Source organism: Martes martes (assembly GCF_963455335.1).
Source record: "Martes martes genome assembly, chromosome: 8".
Lineage (NCBI taxonomy): Eukaryota > Metazoa > Chordata > Mammalia > Carnivora > Mustelidae > Martes > Martes martes.
This window is the reverse complement of record NC_137895.1, coordinates 123,686,548-123,706,988: the sequence shown is the minus strand read 5'-3', so window position 1 is coordinate 123,706,988 and position 20,441 is coordinate 123,686,548. Positions and strand designations below refer to the sequence as shown.

Sequence of the window (20,441 nt, the reverse complement as noted above, 5' to 3'; positions counted from 1 at the left end):
ATGCCGGAAATTCCTACCGGGTTAGCATTTTGGATTGAAGTTTCTATATCCTGAATGAGCGTGTTCTTTCATCTAATATTTTCTTCTTCATGTAATGCATGTAACGGCAGGATATTAATTTAGAAGTTTTGGCTTAGAGGCTATGATATGATAGAGAACAGATAACAACGTTGTAGGAGTCAGACCATAAATGTGTAGTTTTTTGAAAGCAATACCCCACAACCAGTTCCATACCTCTTGAACTCCCCTAGTAATTTCGAGAATGTACGAGTGTCACTGGAGTAGAGGGTATTTGGGAAGAGCTGATTTTGTGAGAAACATTTGTGAAGAGAATGTTGGGGAGCAGACCAAGGAATGCTGCCCACTTACCTCAAGGCTGATTGGGGGGTATTTCATTGGGGTTACTCTGAGAGCTGTAATGTAATGTGTTTGCAGTTAGGAAGAGCCAGCTCAGGGTTGACTCCCCGCAGGAAATCTGGAGGGCGAGAGGGAGCTGATTAAATGCCCTCCAGTCTGCTGCTGCGTCGGGATCTGCTTACATCCCCAGGGTTAGGGACTGGCCAGGGGAGTGGAAGGGTCATAATTGGTTTGGAAAAAGGATCTGGAGATGACATAGGAGACTTGAGCAATAGAGGTTTTATTTAGAAATGACAGAGTTGGGGGGGATGCATACTGAACAGGCCCTTGAAAACCTCCTTTGACTTGGCCCCTCTTTCCTTTCTCCTGAAATATAGCCATTGTTGCAGATTTGTTGTAGAACCTTCTGGATCTATTTTTATGTGTATATAGATAAACATAACATTTATGTACACATAGACTAAAAAAGTCCTTAAATACCATGTATTTTGTTCCATACTTGGTCTTCTCACTTAATATTATAGACCTTTTTCCATATTACTTCATATAGTTCTATCTCATTCTTATAGAAAAATTGTTTCATAACTTGGATGTGAATATGTAACCATTTACCTTTTGATGTCTCATAGGCATTACCACAAATAAATGACATGTAAAATGTAGTAACAGGATCTCAATATTAACACAATAAAACCAGAAGGCTTAATTTTTCCCCAGATCTGCTTTCCTTTTCCACTCCCTTCTTAGCAAATGGCATCAGTGAGATCTCCGAAGTCACTTGGATTCTTCTCATCAGCATCTTTTATTGACTCTGCCCCCAAAATGATTTCTAAATCCATCTACCTCTCTCCACCCTAGTCCAAGCTACCATGTTTGTCATCTGGATCCCTGCAATGGCTTCTAACTAGAATTCTGCTTCCATTATTGTCCCCTTCATAGCCATTCTTTACCCAACAGCCAGACCCATCCTTGAAGAATTACATTAAATTACGTTAGTCTCACTACTTAGAACTCTCCAGTGGTTTCCGGTTATGTCCAGTATAAATGCCCCACTCCTTGCTCCTGCATTCAGAGCCGCTCTTCTGCCATTCTTATCTTATCCCCCTCTTCCCTTGCCCATTATGATTGTGCTCCAGCCTCACAGACTTGCAGTCTCTGCACAGTGCTGTTTTCTTCTGGAAAGTTCTTTCCCTGGTCTTTGCACAGTTGTTCTTTCTAGTTATTCATTCCTTAGATGTAACGGTGCTTTTTAATGGTGGCCTCCTTGGGATTCCAAGTAACTAGCTACTTGAAACGATCAAACTATTACTTATAAATCTCTGAAGTGCTTCTTGTTATTAGGAGGGGACAACATCTAGTGTTAATTCAAGGTACTGGTGTGGAGTAAGGGGGTTGGGAGTGAGGAATTCAAGGCTGGAGAAGAGGCTTCAAAATCAGCCTGAGAGTTGAAGCCCAAAGAAGGTATCCTTTCCATGGAGAGAACAATGTGGAAAGACTACAAATTATGTATTTCACACTTTTATCTAAGAACAGGCCTCTAAGACACATTCCTTTCATGAAACGTTGGAATGTCATGTCTTTCCTTAAACGGTATACATTTGTTTTATTCAATGATATGCTGCTTTCAATTTCTGTGTGTAGCTTAGGAATGTCTGCTAGTTCTTGAGAAGCTAGGGGAAAGAAAGTCCCAGGGGAGTCAGCTGTCCTATGGTTATATGTACATCATGATTATAGCCATGCTGTTATCTTTGCAATCCAAAGGTCTCATTTGTATGTAATCCTAGCCATGTCCCATTTTGCTCAGTTGCTAGGTTCTCGCATCCATTTCAACCAAACTTTGGGACTTTCAAGGCTTAACTTTTCAAGGAAATTAATGTGGTATATATTGTTACATGAATCACTTCCGTTAAACCCTCCAGAAACTATGGAATTGACCATGTGACTTTCTTTAGCCAATAGGAGATTAGCAAACATGACTCGGGCAGAGCCTATAAAACTCTTGTGCATTGGGGCTTGTCTTCTTGGAATATAGGTGCCTTCATTTTTTTTTAAGCCTTCAGAGTTTTAGGGTGTTTTATTATACATTAGTATGTAAATGATGTAACTAGTGTCCTATGTTATCTATTGATGTGCTTGAGGATGCTTTTAGATTTGAACACTCATATTGCAAAATTAAATGACATACTTCTACCCTGGGACCTTGGTGGCTGTCTATGATTGGTGCCTCCCCTTCTATATACATTGTCCTTCAAATGAGGTGCTTTGTTTGGGGGCCTTAAAGAGGCTTACTAGAAATTTTTTTTTAATACGCATAGTAATAATGGAATATTATGATTTTGAAGGTTAAATGCTATTATTTATTTATTTATTTATTTTAAAATGCTATTATTATATATTTTTAAAAAGATTATTTATTTATTTATTTGACAGAGATCGCAAGTAGGCAGAGAGGCAGGCAGAGAGAGAGGAGGAAGCAGGCTCCCCGCTGAGCAGAGAGCCTGATGTGGGGCTCGATCCCAGAACTCTGGGATCATGACCTGAGCCAAAGGCAGAGGCCTTAACCCACTGAGCCACCCAGGTGCCCCTAAAATGCTATTATTTAAATTGTATTCAGAAAAGTGAAACCGAGACTACAAGTCAGTGAAAATAAGCAGAGTTACGAGTAGAAGACAGGAAAAAATATAATATTTTTCTGAGATTGAGATCTTTGTTTATACCTTTTAAAATATAGGATATCACAAATAAGCAAGCCAACATTTACGCCATTGCAGGAAAACTACAAATCTAGATTATGTCACATCTAGGCTACGTCAACATAATCGGAAATAACTGTTTTAGAAGAAATGTAATTAGATACAGCAATTTTTTTTTCTTGTAATACAATTTTTTATTGAAGAATCCATACACACTGAAAAGTGTACAATTTAAGTCTACAGGCTGCTCGATTTTTTATAATCAGTTTTAAAATGTGACGAGTCTTAGAGACATGTTGTGTCTGGGTAATTATGACTATTTTGTAAGTAACACATAATTCAATTCAGGCTGCTCAAAATAAGCACATAATTTATGGTTCTTAGAACTAGACAGTAGAGGAAGCCCTAGGCTGGGCTTGCTCTGGGGCTCAGACAATGTGATTGAGTTTCAGTCTCTATCTTCAGTTCTCAGGCAGGCTTTCTTTTGTTCACAAAGAGGTTCTTAGCAGCTCCTGGGGCTTCTTCTTTCTCCATCCATGTCTAGAAGAAGAGGGAAAGCTTCTTGATTGTTTGTGTGGAAGAAGAATCCTACTTGTCCCTGGAGAAATCTGGAAGGGCCGGGATGGAACTTCACAAATTATATTGTGATTATACCCCATACCCCATGCCCCAAGGGATGGGGTATAATGCTTAATTTATGTGAGCCCAACAGGACCCCCTGACTTGGACCAGCCTCACTCAAACTGAATGGTCTAGTATGGGGGAGCTGTGAGTTGCCCAGTGGCAAAGCAGGGACCTAATGGGAGGTGGGGGGAAGAGCGGTTGGATTCCAAGGAAGCAACCAGCAATAATTATTCACTACAGAGCAAAAAGTGACAATTTTGCAATGACATCCTACTGATACTCATCAATTGAATTATATGTTAACCAATAACTGATCAATTTTATTGTACTGAAATAGAAAACCTTCCTCTTTAGCTAACTGTGTTTTCTTTCTTAATTCAGGTTAGTAGGCAGGAACCTTCTGATCCCTTGTAAATAAGTCACTCCAAGCCATGTTCCTCCCACAATTTTTAAAACTCTTCCTAGTTTTGTAGAAATAAGAGTCCAAAGCCATGATCTTGATGTGATATGCCATCACAGTTGTTCATAGTTTTTCACATTCTTGTGGAGCCCTCACTGCATGTTTTATTTTCTCCAGAAAGACTATAAGAGAGATCTGGAGACTGAAATAAGAGGGAAGGGCATGCAGGTGGGCCCAGACACTCCTGATATCCAGAGAGCCAAGAAAGCATCGGAAATGGCCAGCCAGGTGAGAAACCCACAAGATACAAAGTTTACAACAGACACGATGAACTGTGTATAGAAAAAGCGTAAATGGCATTTTCGCACGTGTAGCCTTGAGATTCAAACACATACATATCAGCATTGCTCTGGAAGGAGAAGCGAAGCTTTGAAGATTATTTTCTGTTCGTTTAGAAAGAATATAAGAGAGATCTGGAAAATGAAATTAAGGGGAAAGGAATGCAAGTGAGCATGGACATCCTGGACATACTACGAGCCAAGAGAGCATCAGAAATCTACAGCCAGGTTGGTGGAGGGAGTAAAGAGGCTCTGAATACCGTTTTCTGATTTTCAGTCCTCATGTGCTTTGTGTGTCTCTAAGACTGGTAGTTTTTGGAGGGCACTGTATTCAAAGTCACTGCACTCTGTTCTAGGAGCTATTGGTCAAACTTGATTAAACTCACTAATGAAAGGAAATTTGCTGTAAATTCAATTCAATGGCTGTTATTGAGTGTCTGAGCTCCCCTGTTTGAGTCCAACAACACTGTGATCCTTTTTATTTTTAGTTTTTGACTCTAGTGCACGCTTGAATCCAGAGCTCACACTAGAGAGAAAAGATTATAGATGAGTTTGTCTGTTAACCATTTCATAGTAATAATGAATATTATCCCTAAATAGTCGGCTCCAGTGAAGAATGAATAAAACTGTGCAAGGTGGAAAGTGAAATTGAACATTAACTAAAAATTAAGAGAAGAACCGTCTTCTTGGTAAAATTTAATTTACCAAGTGTGACCTGTCACATATCCTCTCAAAAGACTTGTAGAAAAAAAGCTCTAGAAAAGCTGGATATGGATGTAACCACAAAAGAATATATCTCACAGAAGTAGTTATCGATAAAATCTGATCTGGGCAAAAAATTCATTAGGGGATATTGTCTTCGCTATAAAATTTACAAGAAAAAGAATGAATCCCAATGGAAAAAAAACAGTGACGGGGAATGAAAAAATGAAAATGGTGATAGAAAATTGACAAAGGAATTGCATTTGATGAATGGGATTTATGATGAAAAGAATTTTCAACAAAATCTGACCAAATTCGTTAGAATTCTGATTAAAGCACAAGCAGAATCCGAACATCTAAAGGGCGTCTCCAGATGACAGAGTCAAATGTCAAAGGAGTTGTCTGCTTCTCAGCCTCCTCAGATGACACAGCTATGGGGTGGTCCTGAAATGCGTGTCCATCTGTCCTCGGTGTCTCCTGGTGCCACCTGAACTTGAGAAGTTGGCTCTAACTATATCAAGTGACTAAAATTATAGATAAATACATAAACCAAGTAAAGGGTCATAGGAGTCAGTGGAGAAAAGTTACTGTCTCAAGAATGTCAATCTCATTCATTCATTCATTCATTCATTCAGTAAATACTTTCTGAGCACTCACTTACGTGTAAAATTAGACATGGTTTTGCCCTTGGGGAACTAATCTCATAGTTTAAAAATCAAATAATCACACAAATACAGTATTACCCACCATGATATATGCCACCATGGTATATGCCACTCCCTCCAAAGGTAAGGGCTTCCCATAGGAAGCGATGCCTGAGTTGTCAGCATTCCTGCCTTAGCTTAACCATGTTGCTTTGTTTGTGTGGACAAAAGGATACATCTAAGTTCAAGGAATTTTCATTATTTTAGGATACAATGAAATACTTATGAGATTGTAACGATGCTGTGTTGAGTCTCAACACGAACAATAATTACCTTTCCTGACAAGCACGCGTATGCCATAATGGTTAACTTCACTGACTTTGGACCCAGAGAGCCTGGGTTGAATCCTGGCTCTGACACTTCTTAGCGAGTGTCTCAGTTTCCCCATCTTTAAGAGGGGATAGTAACACCATCTGCTTGTAGAGTTGATTTAATGAGTTAATGTGTATTTCGAACCATACCTATGACTATGTAAGTGTGGGTACTTGCTGAAGGTATGGCCCAGATTGTACCAGAGCTGATAGTAATACATTTAGTACGCAGAAAATTGAGATTTTAATCTCAACTACAGAAATACTAGTATCTTTCCATTAAACAAATGTATCTTTTTCTGAAGTGGGAAACAAAGCACAAATCCGGAATAGTGAAAAATAGCGCGTATAGAGAGCCATGTTACTCATAGGAGCTACAGTACTACTTTGAACAGGGACTGGGGCTGCTCATGAAAGACTCGGTTTCTTCTGGGTTCTGGTCACCAATTCCAATTGCATGTATGTGGAGGCTTCCCCACACCAACAAATAATTCTTGGACATCAGCAGGGGACTGGAGAATTCAACTCAATTCTGTCACTGTCTACTAGAAGCTGGCACCAAGTTCTACGGCTTATGGGCTCAGTCCTACAGGATGGTTCCCCTCCCCTTTTCAGATGCCAATTGCAAGCTCAGTTTGTCACCTGTGCTTTTTGGTCAACAGGCTATAGATCACAGGTTCCCAGGACCCCGTATTTGGGGTTCATTTGCTAGAGCAGCTCACAGAACTTACTAGATCAGCAGTTCATTATAAAAGGATATAACTCAGGAACAGCCGGATGGAAGAGATGCATAGGGCAAGGTATGAGGAAGGCTCATGGAGCTTCCAAGCTCATTCCCCATTTTCCCCAAATCTTGCCATGTTCACCAACCTGAAGCTCTCTGAACCCTCTCCTTTTGGGTTTTATGGAAGCTTCATTACATAGGCATGATTGATCAACTCTGGGTGTTGGTGATTGATTCAGGCTCCAGCTCCTCTCCTCTCCCCAGAGGTTGTGGGTTGGGGACTGAAAGTTCTAACCCTCTAATCGCTTGTTTGGTTCCCCTGGCAACCAGTCCCAACCTTAAGTGTGGTCCAAAAATCATTTCACTAATATGACTAAAGATATTTTAACCACTCTCATCACAGGAAATTCTGACAGTTTTAGGACCTCTGTGCCAGAAATAGTGACAAAGACCAAATATGTATTTCTTATTGTAAGTCACAATATCACAAGTTTCTAATCTTAGGAGTGGCACAGAGGCCAAGGCCTCTGGAGGCCTTTGGAGGGACTGGAGTGGGAACCGTTTCCTGAGAAGAAGCAGCCTGTTTCTCTGGACTTTTTGCTTACTGTTTGCTTATTCCTTTTATTTCTGCTGTCACATCAACAACTGCTTTGAATCACAAGATATAATTTATGAGGATATGAGCCATGTGGAATTGTAGAGTTGGAAGCAACATTATTTTCTGTCTATCTCTCATCCATGTACATCACACACAGTCTCAGATTCATATTAAATGTTTATATTTTTAGAAGAAGTATAAAGAGGAAGCAGAGAAGATGCTTTCTAACTATAGTTCTGTGTTAGACACTCCTGAAATTCAGAGAATCAAGATAACTCAACAAAACATTAGTGCGGTGAGTAACAATTACTGCCTCTCAGGGGGCACCTTGAAATTTTGTTTCCAGAAAGAGGTCATTTTTCCTCATTGTCTGATTGTTGCGTTGTTTGAATTTTCTGTCAAACATATTATCTTTTCTTCGTTAAAATAACAAGAGTACTGTTAACCAAAATTCAGTCAAGTCCATTTAAAGATCTGATTGGTTTTATTCAATAATTCATGAATCAGGCAGTATCCCCTCTAACAGATTTGAGAATGATCAGTAGAGATGTACAAAACGTAAGGCTTTGATAGGCAGAAACCAGCAGGACAAGGAAGTTATTAGCAAGAGAGAAAATAGGATTGCTTCAGACAAGGTCACCTTCCCTTAGGGAAAAAGGTGGGGGTCTATCATGCAGATTACTTCTCTAGTGCTGATGAGGAAATTCCAGACTGATTGGTTTAAAATTCCACTCTTGGGAGAAGCTGAAACTGCAATTACGCTAGGTATTAAGTCTTGATGGGTCTTAACATGAGTGACTCCATTTTGGGCCTGTTGTTTCCCTTTAATAGTACCAAATGTTCTTATATGGTACAATTTATCATGATTGTTTTGGAATTACAAATTCAAATTTTCTTCTGTAGTACAAGCAAGAGTTCTTTTTAACTGAAATTTAAAATTTTACTCATGGAAGAGGTCTTAATCTTCCACACAGATTTTACTTTGGAGATGAGAATAATCCTATAAAATGCCTTCCTTCCTGATCACTGATTTGCCATGACAATGTATTTGGGAATTTACTAGTTTATAACCAACTCCTAAACTTTTATATTTTTTACTTTGAGGAATAGGAGTTTTATCAGCAATCGTTAATTAAGGGACGAGTCTATGTTTGATAGATATACACACCTGAATTCTAAAATTATAAAAATTGACCATACAGTCAATATTTGTATGTAGAACTAGCCCATTAGTCATTTAGTAGTTAAGTAAAGTTCCCATCAAAATATAAATTGTATTAAGTCTGAGGACTTTTGAAATATTTCTAGTTTGTAATAAATTGGCAAACTTAAAACCTCCAGGTGTGCTAGTCATGTACCATTAGGGCCTTCAAAGCAAGTGTGCTAAGAAAGGGAAAAGTCTGGCTGGAAGGGATGATCAGGGGGAAAAAGCTGTTTCCACTCATCTCCTGTGATTCCATGTGTTATAGATTTTTTCTCTGGGGGAAAACATCTCTGAGGCCATACTCTCCCAACCCCCATTAGGGCTCACTGAATTACCAAATCTTAACAGAGGGAATAGTTTTGTCCTCATCTGCCTTTCTGATATTTACTCTACTATTCGGTAAAACATTTTGTTTCTTTGTATTGCTTTGTCTTAGAAAGGCCCAGATTGTTGGTAGGAGTGGAGAGCCATGTGGGAAGGTTTACGAATAAGTAGAAGAGACAGAAATAGACTGAATAAACTTTTGATGTGGATGATGAAGCCACTATTTTCTGTGAAGAGAATGAGGGCATCTTTGTGTTTGGAGAATAGCACTTGCGTAAAATTTCATGCCATTTTTGAATGAAATGAAACTGCTTAGTAAGCTTTTCTAATATGTGCTTTGCTTTTTCTCAAACGCACATATGATATATGTTTATATTTGAAGAAGGAAACTCTAGTTCGCCAACTTTTTTTTTTTTTAAGATTTTATTTATTTATCACAAATAGGCAGAGAGGCAGGCGGAGGTGGGGGGGGCAGGCTCCCTGCTGAGCAGAGAGTCCAATGCGGGGCTTGATCCCAGGACCCTGAGACCATGACCTGAGCCAAAGGCAGAGGCTTTAACCCACTGAGCCACCCAGGTGCCCCAAGCTTGCTAACTTCTATTCTTAGACCACATAATCTGCAGCCACATCAGTTACCACACATGAGGTATTGGGGGTTACCTGTGGGATGCTGTGGAATGTGAGACCCAAATTGGACATTTATTCTCATAATGGATTATTTAATTGATTGATATAACCTCGTTACTCATAAACAGAAGCTGTATTCACATTACCTGAGAACCTAAGAAATTGTCTTTCTTTAATAAGAATCTGATCTAGGACCTTAATTCCAATAAGCTTCTAGTTATTCTTTCCTTCTCTTATAATAAAGGTATTTTATAAGAAAGATATAGGAGCCGGCACAGCAGTAAAAGATACTCCAGAGACTGAACGAGTGAAGAAAAATCAGCAGAATATTAGTTCAGTAAGTGCTTTACAACATTAATTATCCTTTCCAAAAGCAAACATAAGCTAGATAAATGTTTTTAGTTCTTTGCTAAACTGGCTGCTTTTTCTTTTAGTCTTCACTTTGTTGAAATGTTATTTCATCAAATATCAAAGGTCTCACTTTCAGAGAGAAAACTGTAGCCTTGTTCCCCTTGAACCTAAAGCAGTGTTTTATCTTGATCTATCATAGTGCACGAGAGATAGATCACTTTAATAGTCCAGTAATGAAATCTAGGATTAGATTTCATCTTTTGAACAGAATTTTAACTGCATTAAATTTTTCAGAGGAAAGATAAATTTCAGTACCTCTCCATAACTGGGAGGAAAGAAATTTTACCCTACAGAACGATTAAAGGTCCTTAGTACATTTATTTGGTGGCTTAAGAGAAGGTTTCAGAGGCCCCGTTTGTGTTCTACTTCTTCCAGCTCTCAGCAAAGCAAAAACATGCACCTTTGCTATAATCTGTAAAATAACTTACCCTCCAACTCTCTTTGAGCTTGGAGGGGGAGGGTAGAGGAGGTGCTTACTATTATGGGTGAAAACTTTTTCATTCGGTATTTGACATTTACAATGGAGACTTTCTATCCTTACCAACAGGAATTCTTCCATGGATATGTAATATATTTAATTTCATTCATTCTTTCTTTTCTTTTTCTTTTTTTATTTTTTAGCATTTTGTAGCCACAAAGTATTTTTATTTTATTTTATTTTATTTTAGAGAGGGAGAGAAAGAAACTTAAGCAGGCTCCTTGCCCAGTGTAGAGCCCCACCCACAGGAGGTTCAATCTCACAACCCTTAGATCATGACCTGAGCCAAAATCAAGAGTCGGATGCTTAATTGACTAAGCCACCCGGGCACCACATATATTTAGTTCCTTGTTGAGAAAGTCTTAAAGGTTCTTTCCTGAAATCCCCTTCTCTTTTCTCTTCACCTTCCGTCTTGAAGGCAGAGCCTTTAAGTAATTCAAGTAGAACAGCCCGGGTTAGACATCTCTGTCAGGATAGTTACGTGGCATTCTAGAAGATGAGTGCACACGGGCTTTTGTGGAGAAAGAGTAGGAAAGGCAAGGTAATGCTGTTATAAAGCACACTTCAAAAAAATCTGCAGAATACTAGTGCAATAAAATTTCTGTAGCATGAATGAACAAAGCTTTCTCCTGAAGAAAGCATGAGGAAAAGGAGCCTGCAGTGAGGGTGTGCAAATGTGTTCTGATCCACTGTGGCGAGAGAGCTCTGTGTCTGGCAATGCTGGGGTCCGCTGGGGAAGTTAGTTTGGCAGAAAAGAATGCAATGTTTGTTTCCTTCACTTCCAAATGATAATATTTGAAATGTACCCATCAGTGTACTGAAATACAATGTTATAAATGTTCTGTAGTATGCAATTCCATCGCCTATAGGAAGATGACTGTGCCATTTTGATTAGTTTAAAGTCGTATGAAAAACACAAATGTTCATCTTTAATCACGTTTCGCTTCTCACCCGAGGAAAATCACGCAAAGTAGTATGGTAGATCATTTCTTTTTCCAGCGTTCCGCTGCCTCTCCTAGCAAACAATAAATGCGTAGTTCTGTATCTCTATGAGGTTGGAGCCATAAACTCCTGCTTAGTATTCAAATGGAAAGTTGCCCTTTCAAGATTAGCCAGATCTGTCAAACCAAGATATGATTCTCTAACATTTAAAGATCTCGACATTTTCCACCTCCCCTGTACAAGCGTTTTAGCTATTAGCTTTCCCCGTTAAGAACTATTTTTGAATCTTTATTTAGAGGTGGTCTTTCTCAGTATATTCTCGATTTAACTGTTTCAGATCTGAACTCATATTACCATTGTTACTCATATTAAACCTAAGGCTCCTAGGACATAGACATGTAGGTTACCATTTCTTTGCCACCGTCAGTGTAGATTTCAGCCTGAATCATTTAAACATTACCGAGTGATTTCTTTTTTTTTTAATGATATTATTTATTTACTTGATAGAGATCACAAGTAGGCAAAGAGGCAGGCGGAGAGAGAGGAGGGGAAGCAGGCTCCCTGCTGAGCAGAGAGCCCGATGCGGGGCTTGGTCCTAGGATATGACCTGAGCCGAAGGCAGAGTCTTTAACCCACTGAACCACCCAGGCACCCCTACTGAGTGATTTCTAAAACCTGGTTTGTGTAGATTTAAGTCTTTGCTAAATTTCAACATGGGCCTCTTCATTTCTGCCTGTATTTGCTACATATAAATATTTATGTGTGTCCTTTTTCTTGAATCTAATCTTCCATGAATCTTAGACTTATTAAAATACCACTTGATACGACGGTATTACTAATCATTTCATAAGTTTAAAGAGCTGTTTCTTGTCTCATGCATAACCGTGTGCTGACATTACCATTTTTGTCTGGTTGATCTTCCTCTAAATAGATTTGAAGGAAGAGCTTTTGAATAAAGTGGATGCCAGGATATAGGCTGGATTCGTAGAACATGATTCTGTGGGTAGAAGACACATCCTGACCTTCTGCCACAGGCCCTTCGATACAAATCAGGGGCATTGGCCTCTCCTTTTTTGTACATTTCCCCCCACCTTCCACTTTCTCTTCTTTTGTTCTGGCCACCTTATTTTTTCCCTTATTCCAGAATGTTTGCATGCTCTCACCTAAATAAGCAGTCTTCCCAAGACTCTGTAGCAAACGCAGTTTGGCTTTTGTCTTTAAATCCACGATACATTTAAATTCACACATTAATGAGTAGAAACTGCTTTTTGGCTAGAAACTTATAAGTTATTATATTCCTTAGGAGGATTTCCAAGGTTTTTTGTGTATCTGCCTAATGATAAAATTTATTTTCCTAAGCAACATTTGCTTATTTTAATGAAATAATTCCTATGGTGATGGCTAGGTGAATAGATATGAGTTCATTTTCATGTTTGGATTAAAAAAAAAGCATCATCCCATAAAATAAAATAAAAATTTCTGTTCCCACTGAAGGAAAATTACTGTTGGGGTTTAAAAATTCAACTGTGTAATAGTTACGAATGCAGGAGTCTTACCTATCTTTTAAGCCTTGCATTGAAGAAAACCCACATTGTTTTTGTCTGTTTGTTTTGTTTTTAGTAATTTACCACCTTATTTCTTAAATACATAATGCAGGTAAAATACAAAGAAGAGCTGCATCGGGCAACGGCCATTTCCGATCCTCCGGAACTAAAGAGAGCTAAAGAAAACCAGAAGAACATCAGCAATGTGTGATCATATCTCTTTGAGTACCGTTTTCTGTTTCATTGAATGGCAGTAGGCAGGGAGGGCGTGCACTTGTACGAGTGAAGCCCCAGGGCAATGCACACCGTTGCAGGAGGCCCAGTTGCTAAAAGATGAAGCTAAGATACCCCCGTCTTTAGGCTGGGCTGGCATGGCCCCTCCTGTGTGCATTTATGCATCAAAGGACATGTTACTTGAATGCCCGCTCTGTTCTTGTTCTGGGGAAATTCAAAGCTGAGTGTGACTTCTCCAGGCCTCTAGGAGAAACAGACATGGGAATAAACACCCACCGTGCATGAAAAGCTATCACAATAGTTAATATTTACTGACTGTTTGCTAGGCTTGTGGAGTACATTACACGTGGTGTCTCATTTAATGATAAATAATGATTCCTTTTGCGAAGTGCTGTGGAAATGCAGAGAAGGAAGGCAGTGTTCGTGATAGAGAGGGGAAGACCCTCAGGGGAAGTGTAACATTTGAGTTAGATCTCGAAGGGTTAATAAAAGATTTCGTGAGGAAGTGCCTTCCTGGCCAAGAAGAATGCATCTGTACAGGTTCTACATGCTGGTCAAGGAGGGGAAGGTTTAGTGTGATGAGTGCATGGGGTAGAAGGTGGCAGGGACCTGCTGGTGCAGAGAGAAGTAATTCGGGCCCTAAGGAGGTGAGTCGGGAGTCCTGGTGTTTCCCGAAGTGCGGTTCACGTGTAAGTGACAGGTGCTCCTCCCACGAGCAGGTCTTGGCTTAGGGATTATAATGTCTTAATGTGTCCCTTTTTCTAAAAGAAAGGGTAGTAGTTTTCAATGTGTTAGAGAAACCTAACAACCCCTTAAAATAACTTTATTTGCAAATAGTAGTGAGTTAATTTAATGAAAGACTAATATTGGTGATCATAGCATGCTTGAGAGCCGGCCTGGCATATGGCAAGGTCTGCGCACATGGTAGAAACTGGGACCATACTGGAGTCGCAGAAGAACGGGGACCCTGGTCTGCTGGCTGGATCCCAGCTCCAGCCTTTACTCGCTGTATACCCTTTACAAACCCCCACCTCTCCCAGCCTAACTTCCTTATCTATGAAGCCGGGACGAGGGTATTATGTGAGATCGTGCCTGGAGAGCACTTAGCCTCTTTGTGAATGAATGAATGAAAACAAGACATGAAGAGTCCCCAGTATCAGGTTTACGTCCCCAGACTTACATCCACTGCCAAGTGGCTACAACAGTTTCTCCACATCCCTCATGCCGGTCAGCAGCATTTTCCCCTTCTGCGCTCTACCTGGAGTAATCTTTCCTTGCATCCCGGCCATCAGCAGAGCTGACACTGAACCTTTTCTCACTTTAACTGAGACAATTCATTATCCCAGATACAGAACCTGCCTAAATTCTCAACTACATCTCCCAGCACAAAGAAAGGCGCCCACTGAGGAAAGCAGTCCCCCAGAAGGGGCCTGATCCTTTGTCCTTTATTTCCCGGCTGATCAAGCTTCTCTTCACTGTCACGTTCACGGCTGAGGGGTGCAGCTCAAGTCCATTTTTATCTGCAGGCCCCGCAGGTCCTGTGATGTCTCACAAGAAAAAAAAAATTTCCCTTCCACTAAATTTAAATTCCAGAAAATCATTAAGACCATCCCTGTGGAGTTCCTCATAATAGGATTTTCACCTTCAGTTTTACTTTTTGCCTGTCAAAAATTCATTTGATGGACATGCTGTTCCGTTTCTTTGTGCTAGATGCTCATTTATTTCCCGGAGGGTTTGTGGGATTGCTGGAAAACTGACCACAAATGTCAGGGTCTGATCCTCCCAACCAAGAAAGAGCACGTCCTAGGCAGTAGGTCAGGCAGATTTCCATAATGCCAGTCCGAGCGCAGGCCTGCCATTGAGGGCACTTGGTAGAGAAGGGAAACGTTGAGGTTCGGGGTGTGTTTCCGTAGCGACAGTCTGTCACAGAGGTGAAAGTGTGGGACGGGGGCAGCCCTCCTAGCTGATGACAAGAATATACACTTTTTATTGTTAAATATAAAATGGTGATTTGATAGTGTTGCTTTAGTGCTATGAAGAAATGAATTCCCAGAAGGGGTAATTTCTTATGACCAATAATGGCCAAACTCAAACCACCAATACATAAGACAGTTCCAAAGAAGCACCACCAAAACGTGGTATTCAAAACATTCAGACAAGAAGGAGCTAGGAGTCTGGATGAGTGTGTTAGAGACGTCTGTTAGGAATGCCTATTTCGCTTTACAATCCTAATGAAGATTTTAACTAACTTAACGCCCTGTAGCCATGGGGCATTCCTTTTAGTCTGTTCTGGACGGTGGGTGCACACCTCCTTTGCCTAACTCCACACGGTCTTGGACCTTGTCCCACAGCTCCAGTACAAACAGCAATGCCCCAAGGCCACGCCGGTGAGCGTCACGCCAGAGATGGAGAGGGTGAGGAGAAACCAGGAGGAGCTGAGTACGGCAAGTGGTTCTGTGTTCTCTATTGTCAAGTGTTATGAATTTTTCTCCTTCACGCTGCTCTCTGAAAACCTCAAGTCCTTCACGGGGCTGGATGCTTCTTTTCATGGTCATGTGCTTGAGGCCATGAACTTTGGTTCTTTCCTGTGATCCTGGAAATGTAGGACTGTCTTGCTGTGATTTAGCTATGCTTGTTTCGTCAAGAAATCTTCAATAAGCACCCAATCTGTATTCTGTGGTACACAAAGGTAGGCAAGAGCTAGTTCCTGTCCTCATGGACTTCATAGTTGAGTAGGTAAATCTCTAGTTTCAGGGAAGGATCTAGAGAGAAGTGGATCTATTGTCAGTCTGAGAAAAAAACAAAACAAAACAAAACAAACCTTGTTGGAGTAGAGCAAAAAGAAGACCCGGCTGGGCTAGGATTCAAAGGCATAATGTCAGAGCAGGAAACCTCTAAATAAAATGAAAAACATTAGTCAATTGTCAGTAATCTATTGCTAATAAATCAATGAATGTTAACGGTCAGGAGATACCTCTAACAGGGCTCCTGTGTGAACTGCTTTATGTGAACCCATAAGGTTGGCACAAGTTATTTCTCTGGTTTGTAGGTGCCGAAAACTGAGTCTTGGGGGGGTCAGAGGACATGCCAGGGACCCATAGTTTGAAGGACAGAGCTGGGATTTGAACCCAGGCCTCCCTCAATTCAGAAATCCCTTTCAAAGTACCCCCTGCTAGGTATTTTTCCCATTTTGGGGACCCTTTCATGGAAATTTTACCAAAATAAATAATAGCCTTCTTCTTCCCCAAAAGGGAATTTTGAAAGACTTTAAAATTTGAGTGTGAGTTCTTCCAAGTGGAGGAGAAAATCAGGCTGAACACTGCTTTATTCAAATAATACCCTTGGAATGTGGTGGGAACAAGGGGTCTTCAGTTTCTTTTGAAAGCCTCAGGTCAGAAGGAGAGTAAAGGGCCGCTGCTCGGCTACCTCACTGTGGTTCTCTTGCAATGACTTCATTTGCTGTTTCTCCCTTATATTTCCATGGCTTTCAGTTAACGGAATTGGCAGTGAGCTTTGGTATTCAACAGCAAAGTATTTATTGAAAAATCAGAAGAATCAGGATCCAGGTGTAGATACGAACGGAAGGGAGGGCGCTTAACTACAGTGGGGGAAAACGTGTACAGAAAGGGTCAATTTTGAGGTTCCTCCTCTGCGGTGTGTGGGGGAGACCATTCTACCGTCTGTTGAAACTCTCGCTTATCCTCTGCAGGTGAAATACAAAGGAGAAACTAAACAGGCAACGGCCATTTCTGATCCACCAGAGATGAAGAGAGTTAAAGAAAATCAGAAGAACATCAGCAATGTGTGACCTTAGTAGCTTTCTTTCTCATGATAGCAAACGTATTATGGACATGTTGTCGAAGGGATCACGTTGATAACATTTTCATAACCTCGAGTTGGCTGTTCTGCTCTCCATTGCCTGCCAGTTTACTTGAAAGCGTGTAGGGTCTGCGGTGGGGTGGGTACAGACAGGCATTCCGTCCTCTAGATTTCCCAGTGACCGCCAGTACGATTTTGGTCTATCGATGACTGCGTGTCCCTCTCATCTTGTCTGCGAGCTTACAGCTGCTGTGGTTCCCCAAAGGGAGGCGGCAGTGGCTTCTAGCATCTTGGCCCTTCAGATAAGCTTTCCCACTGCTTTTCCTACTAGTATGTGTTCTTGTTCACTAGCCTGTCCGGTCCCATTGCCCACTCCCAGCTACTGTCGCTTTATTTTTGGACAGTGTCTTGGGGGAAATTATAAAGTGTGCATGCCTGACGAGATCACAAGGGACGGGCCCCATGGGAGCTGTCAGTTTTTACTCAGGCACCAATCCCTGGGGTGTTCTTAACCCCCTTCCGTTTTTTTTTTAAATTTTTTAATTTTTTAATTAACATATAATGTATTACTAGCCCCAGGGCTACAGGTCTGTGAATCGCCAGATTTACACATTTCACAGCACTCACCATAGCACATACCTTCCCCAGTGTCCATAACCCAACCACCCTCTCCCTACCCCCCTCCCCCTGGCAACCCTCAGTTTGTTTTGTGAGACTAAGAGTCTCTTATGGTTTGTCTCCCTCCCTTCCTACCCCCAAAACCCCCCACGTTGCATCTCCACTTTCTCATATCACGGAGATCATATGATAGTTGTCTTTCTCCTATTGACTTATTTCACTCAGCGTAATACCCTCTTGTTCCATCTGCATCATCACAAATGGCAAGATTTCATTTCTTTTGATGACTGTGTAGTATTCCATTGTCTATATATACCACATCTTCTTTATCCATTCATCTGTTGATGGACATCTAGGTTCTTTCCATCATTTGGCTATTGTGGACATTGCTGCTATAAACATTCGGGTGCACGTGCCCCTTCAGATCACTACATTTGTATCTTTAGGGTAAATACCCAGTAGTGCGATTGCTGGGTCATAAGGTAGCTTTATTTCCAACTTTTTGAGGAACCTCCATGCTGTTTTCCAGAGTGTTAACCCCCTTCTGTTTATGTAATCCATGGCTGTAGGTCACTGAGAGAATCCTTTTTCGAGGTCATTAAGGTCATTAACATATAGATTGGGTTCTCTGGAAGAGGAAATCTGGAAATCTATTAGGTTCAAAGAAATCTTTTCTTCTTCAAACCTTTAAAGTCTTATGAGCTTATAAAACAAAGGGAGGTCACTGTTTGGCACTTCTCCTCACAACTGTGTTTTGGAGAAGTAGATGCTCATCTTTTCCCGATCTATGTAAAATCACGGTTGACATAACTCCATTAGTCTCAGAAAGGAACATGTTACTGAGAAGGAAGAATGGAGCCGTGGGAAGCATGCTGGCCTGTTTACGGGTGACGTCGGTCCCCTACTTAGGCATCTTTTCAAAAGTTCTGCCGCATGCAGTTAATTACTGACAAACTGTAATAGTGTATGGGTAGGAACACCTTTAAGGAATATCCATGAAGACATTTCTTCTCTTCCTTTGTGATACAGTGCTTCTGACAGCTTTACTGACGGTATGCTCATATATTTGAGTGACTTCATTCCCAGGGATTCATGCTATGGGAGGAATGAAAATAGATTGATTTAAAATGCAAGCATTTTAAATATGGTTAGCCCTCTAGATGGCATTCTCCTTTTTTCATAGTTCCCTTTCTTGGCTAGCTCCTTAGGATAGCTACTGTGAGACGCTTCCTTAGTCGAATTGATTCACAATCCTCTTATTTTTTATTCTCTGAAATGGCAGGTTCATTATAAAGGTCAACTGGGAAGAGCTACAGCTTTAAGCGTAACTCCTGAAATGGAAAGAGTGAAGAAGAACCAAGAAAATATCAGTTCGGCAAGTGGTTTTATCCATTTTGGTCTGTTACAAAGGATGCGTCCGTTATTATTTACTTGCAGTCCTGTTTGTCTTTTTTTTTTTTTTTTGTGAAAATAAAAAGTATTTTCAAGCAACATTTGTGATACACGCAGTAAGTACATGTGTTATTTCCAAAGACTTCCATTGCAAAACTTGACGTTATCCCGCAACCCTTCATTGCTCTTTCCAGATGTGACCAATGGTTACCTTCAAAGCTTAGTTCAAGGCTTAGTTTTAGACTCTATCATGCTCATTTAAACAGTGATTCAGGTTATGTTAGCCAGTGTTTTTGAAAGTGGTGACGTCTTTGATGCGTAAGTTACAGGAGTGTCATTTTGCAGATATATTCCATTGGCTGCGGATTGTTAAATGTTCTCAGCAAAACAAAATCAGGAACGACTCGTTACACTAGAGTAAGGACGTAGAGGAAAAAAATCTTTCAATGCATTGAATATAGAATTCAGTTACTCATTAAAGTCCTTATTTGAATAGGATACTTTCTCTTAGTAAGTGTTGGGGCTTTTGCTCCGAATTGTACATGGGTGCCCAAGCCCTCAGTGATTGCTATCCTAATGGCATGCATAAACAGCTTCATAAACAGCAGTGTTCTGCCTGCCGGCTGTCAAGAAGAGCTTGCTTATGCCTGGGAATCAGCATTTAGGTCTTACAGTTTATGGCTCTCCAGTGGCATTTCTGCCCAGAGATGCTGACTGTATTTGACATAAATTACCTTTAAGCGGTGGCTGCTTAGAAGGAAATTCGATTTTGATACTCCTTGTTTTTCTTATCCTTTACAGTGGGAAAAAAAAGAAAAGGAAATAGAGGGATGCTTGGGTTTGGTATACATTCAAGAGAGTTGTGGTGGAAAATGGGGAAATCCTAGAGACAGGACAACACGTTCAGGTCTCATTTGGTTTGGGTTTTTCCTGTTTAACGGAAGTGTGATAAGCACTTTTCCTGACTACTTTGTTAGTGGATATTGGTCATTCACACACCATTCTTGATTCATAGAGAGACTTAGGTTGTCTTCGCTGTAGATTTTCAAGGTGAATTTTGAGAGTAAAATTTTAGATTGTTACCCTAGAATGACAGGTAATTCACTGAACAACTTCCCTGGGAAAGAATTGGGAATATGTTGTATGTGTTTCACTCATTTGGAAAGTCTGAAAAGTTATGTAATGTTTTCTCTTAAAATTGTCTTATTGTTAAGTACATTCTACTATTTACTTTGCAGGTAAAATATACCCAGGACCATAAGCAGATGAAAGGTAGACCAAGTCTGATTTTAGATACACCTGGTCTGAGATATGTCAAAGAAGCACAAAATCATATTTCAATGGTAGGGTACAACCAGCTCCCCCTTCTCATGACTAAAACATACTAAGGAATGGCT

The 20,441-nt window shown here is 40.4% G+C and overlaps 1 protein-coding gene across 2 annotated transcripts in view; it reads left to right on the top strand.

Annotated features, from left to right (window-relative positions):
• NEBL (nebulette) overlaps positions 1 to 20,441 on the top strand; it is a 352,919-nt gene that overhangs the window by 302,117 nt on the left and 30,361 nt on the right. Inside the window, exons 15-23 of one of the 2 annotated variants that reach the window (XM_080810107.1) lie at positions 4,252 to 4,362; positions 4,530 to 4,640; positions 7,642 to 7,746; positions 9,851 to 9,943; positions 13,094 to 13,186; positions 15,567 to 15,659; positions 16,925 to 17,017; positions 18,935 to 19,027; positions 20,283 to 20,387. The exons of the other annotated variant lie outside the window; for it this stretch is intronic. Coding sequence (XP_080666233.1) covers positions 4,252 to 4,362; positions 4,530 to 4,640; positions 7,642 to 7,746; positions 9,851 to 9,943; positions 13,094 to 13,186; positions 15,567 to 15,659; positions 16,925 to 17,017; positions 18,935 to 19,027; positions 20,283 to 20,387 — 897 coding nt within the window. The remainder of the gene's footprint in view (positions 1 to 4,251; positions 4,363 to 4,529; positions 4,641 to 7,641; positions 7,747 to 9,850; positions 9,944 to 13,093; positions 13,187 to 15,566; positions 15,660 to 16,924; positions 17,018 to 18,934; positions 19,028 to 20,282; positions 20,388 to 20,441) is intronic. 2 annotated transcript variants of the gene reach the window in all.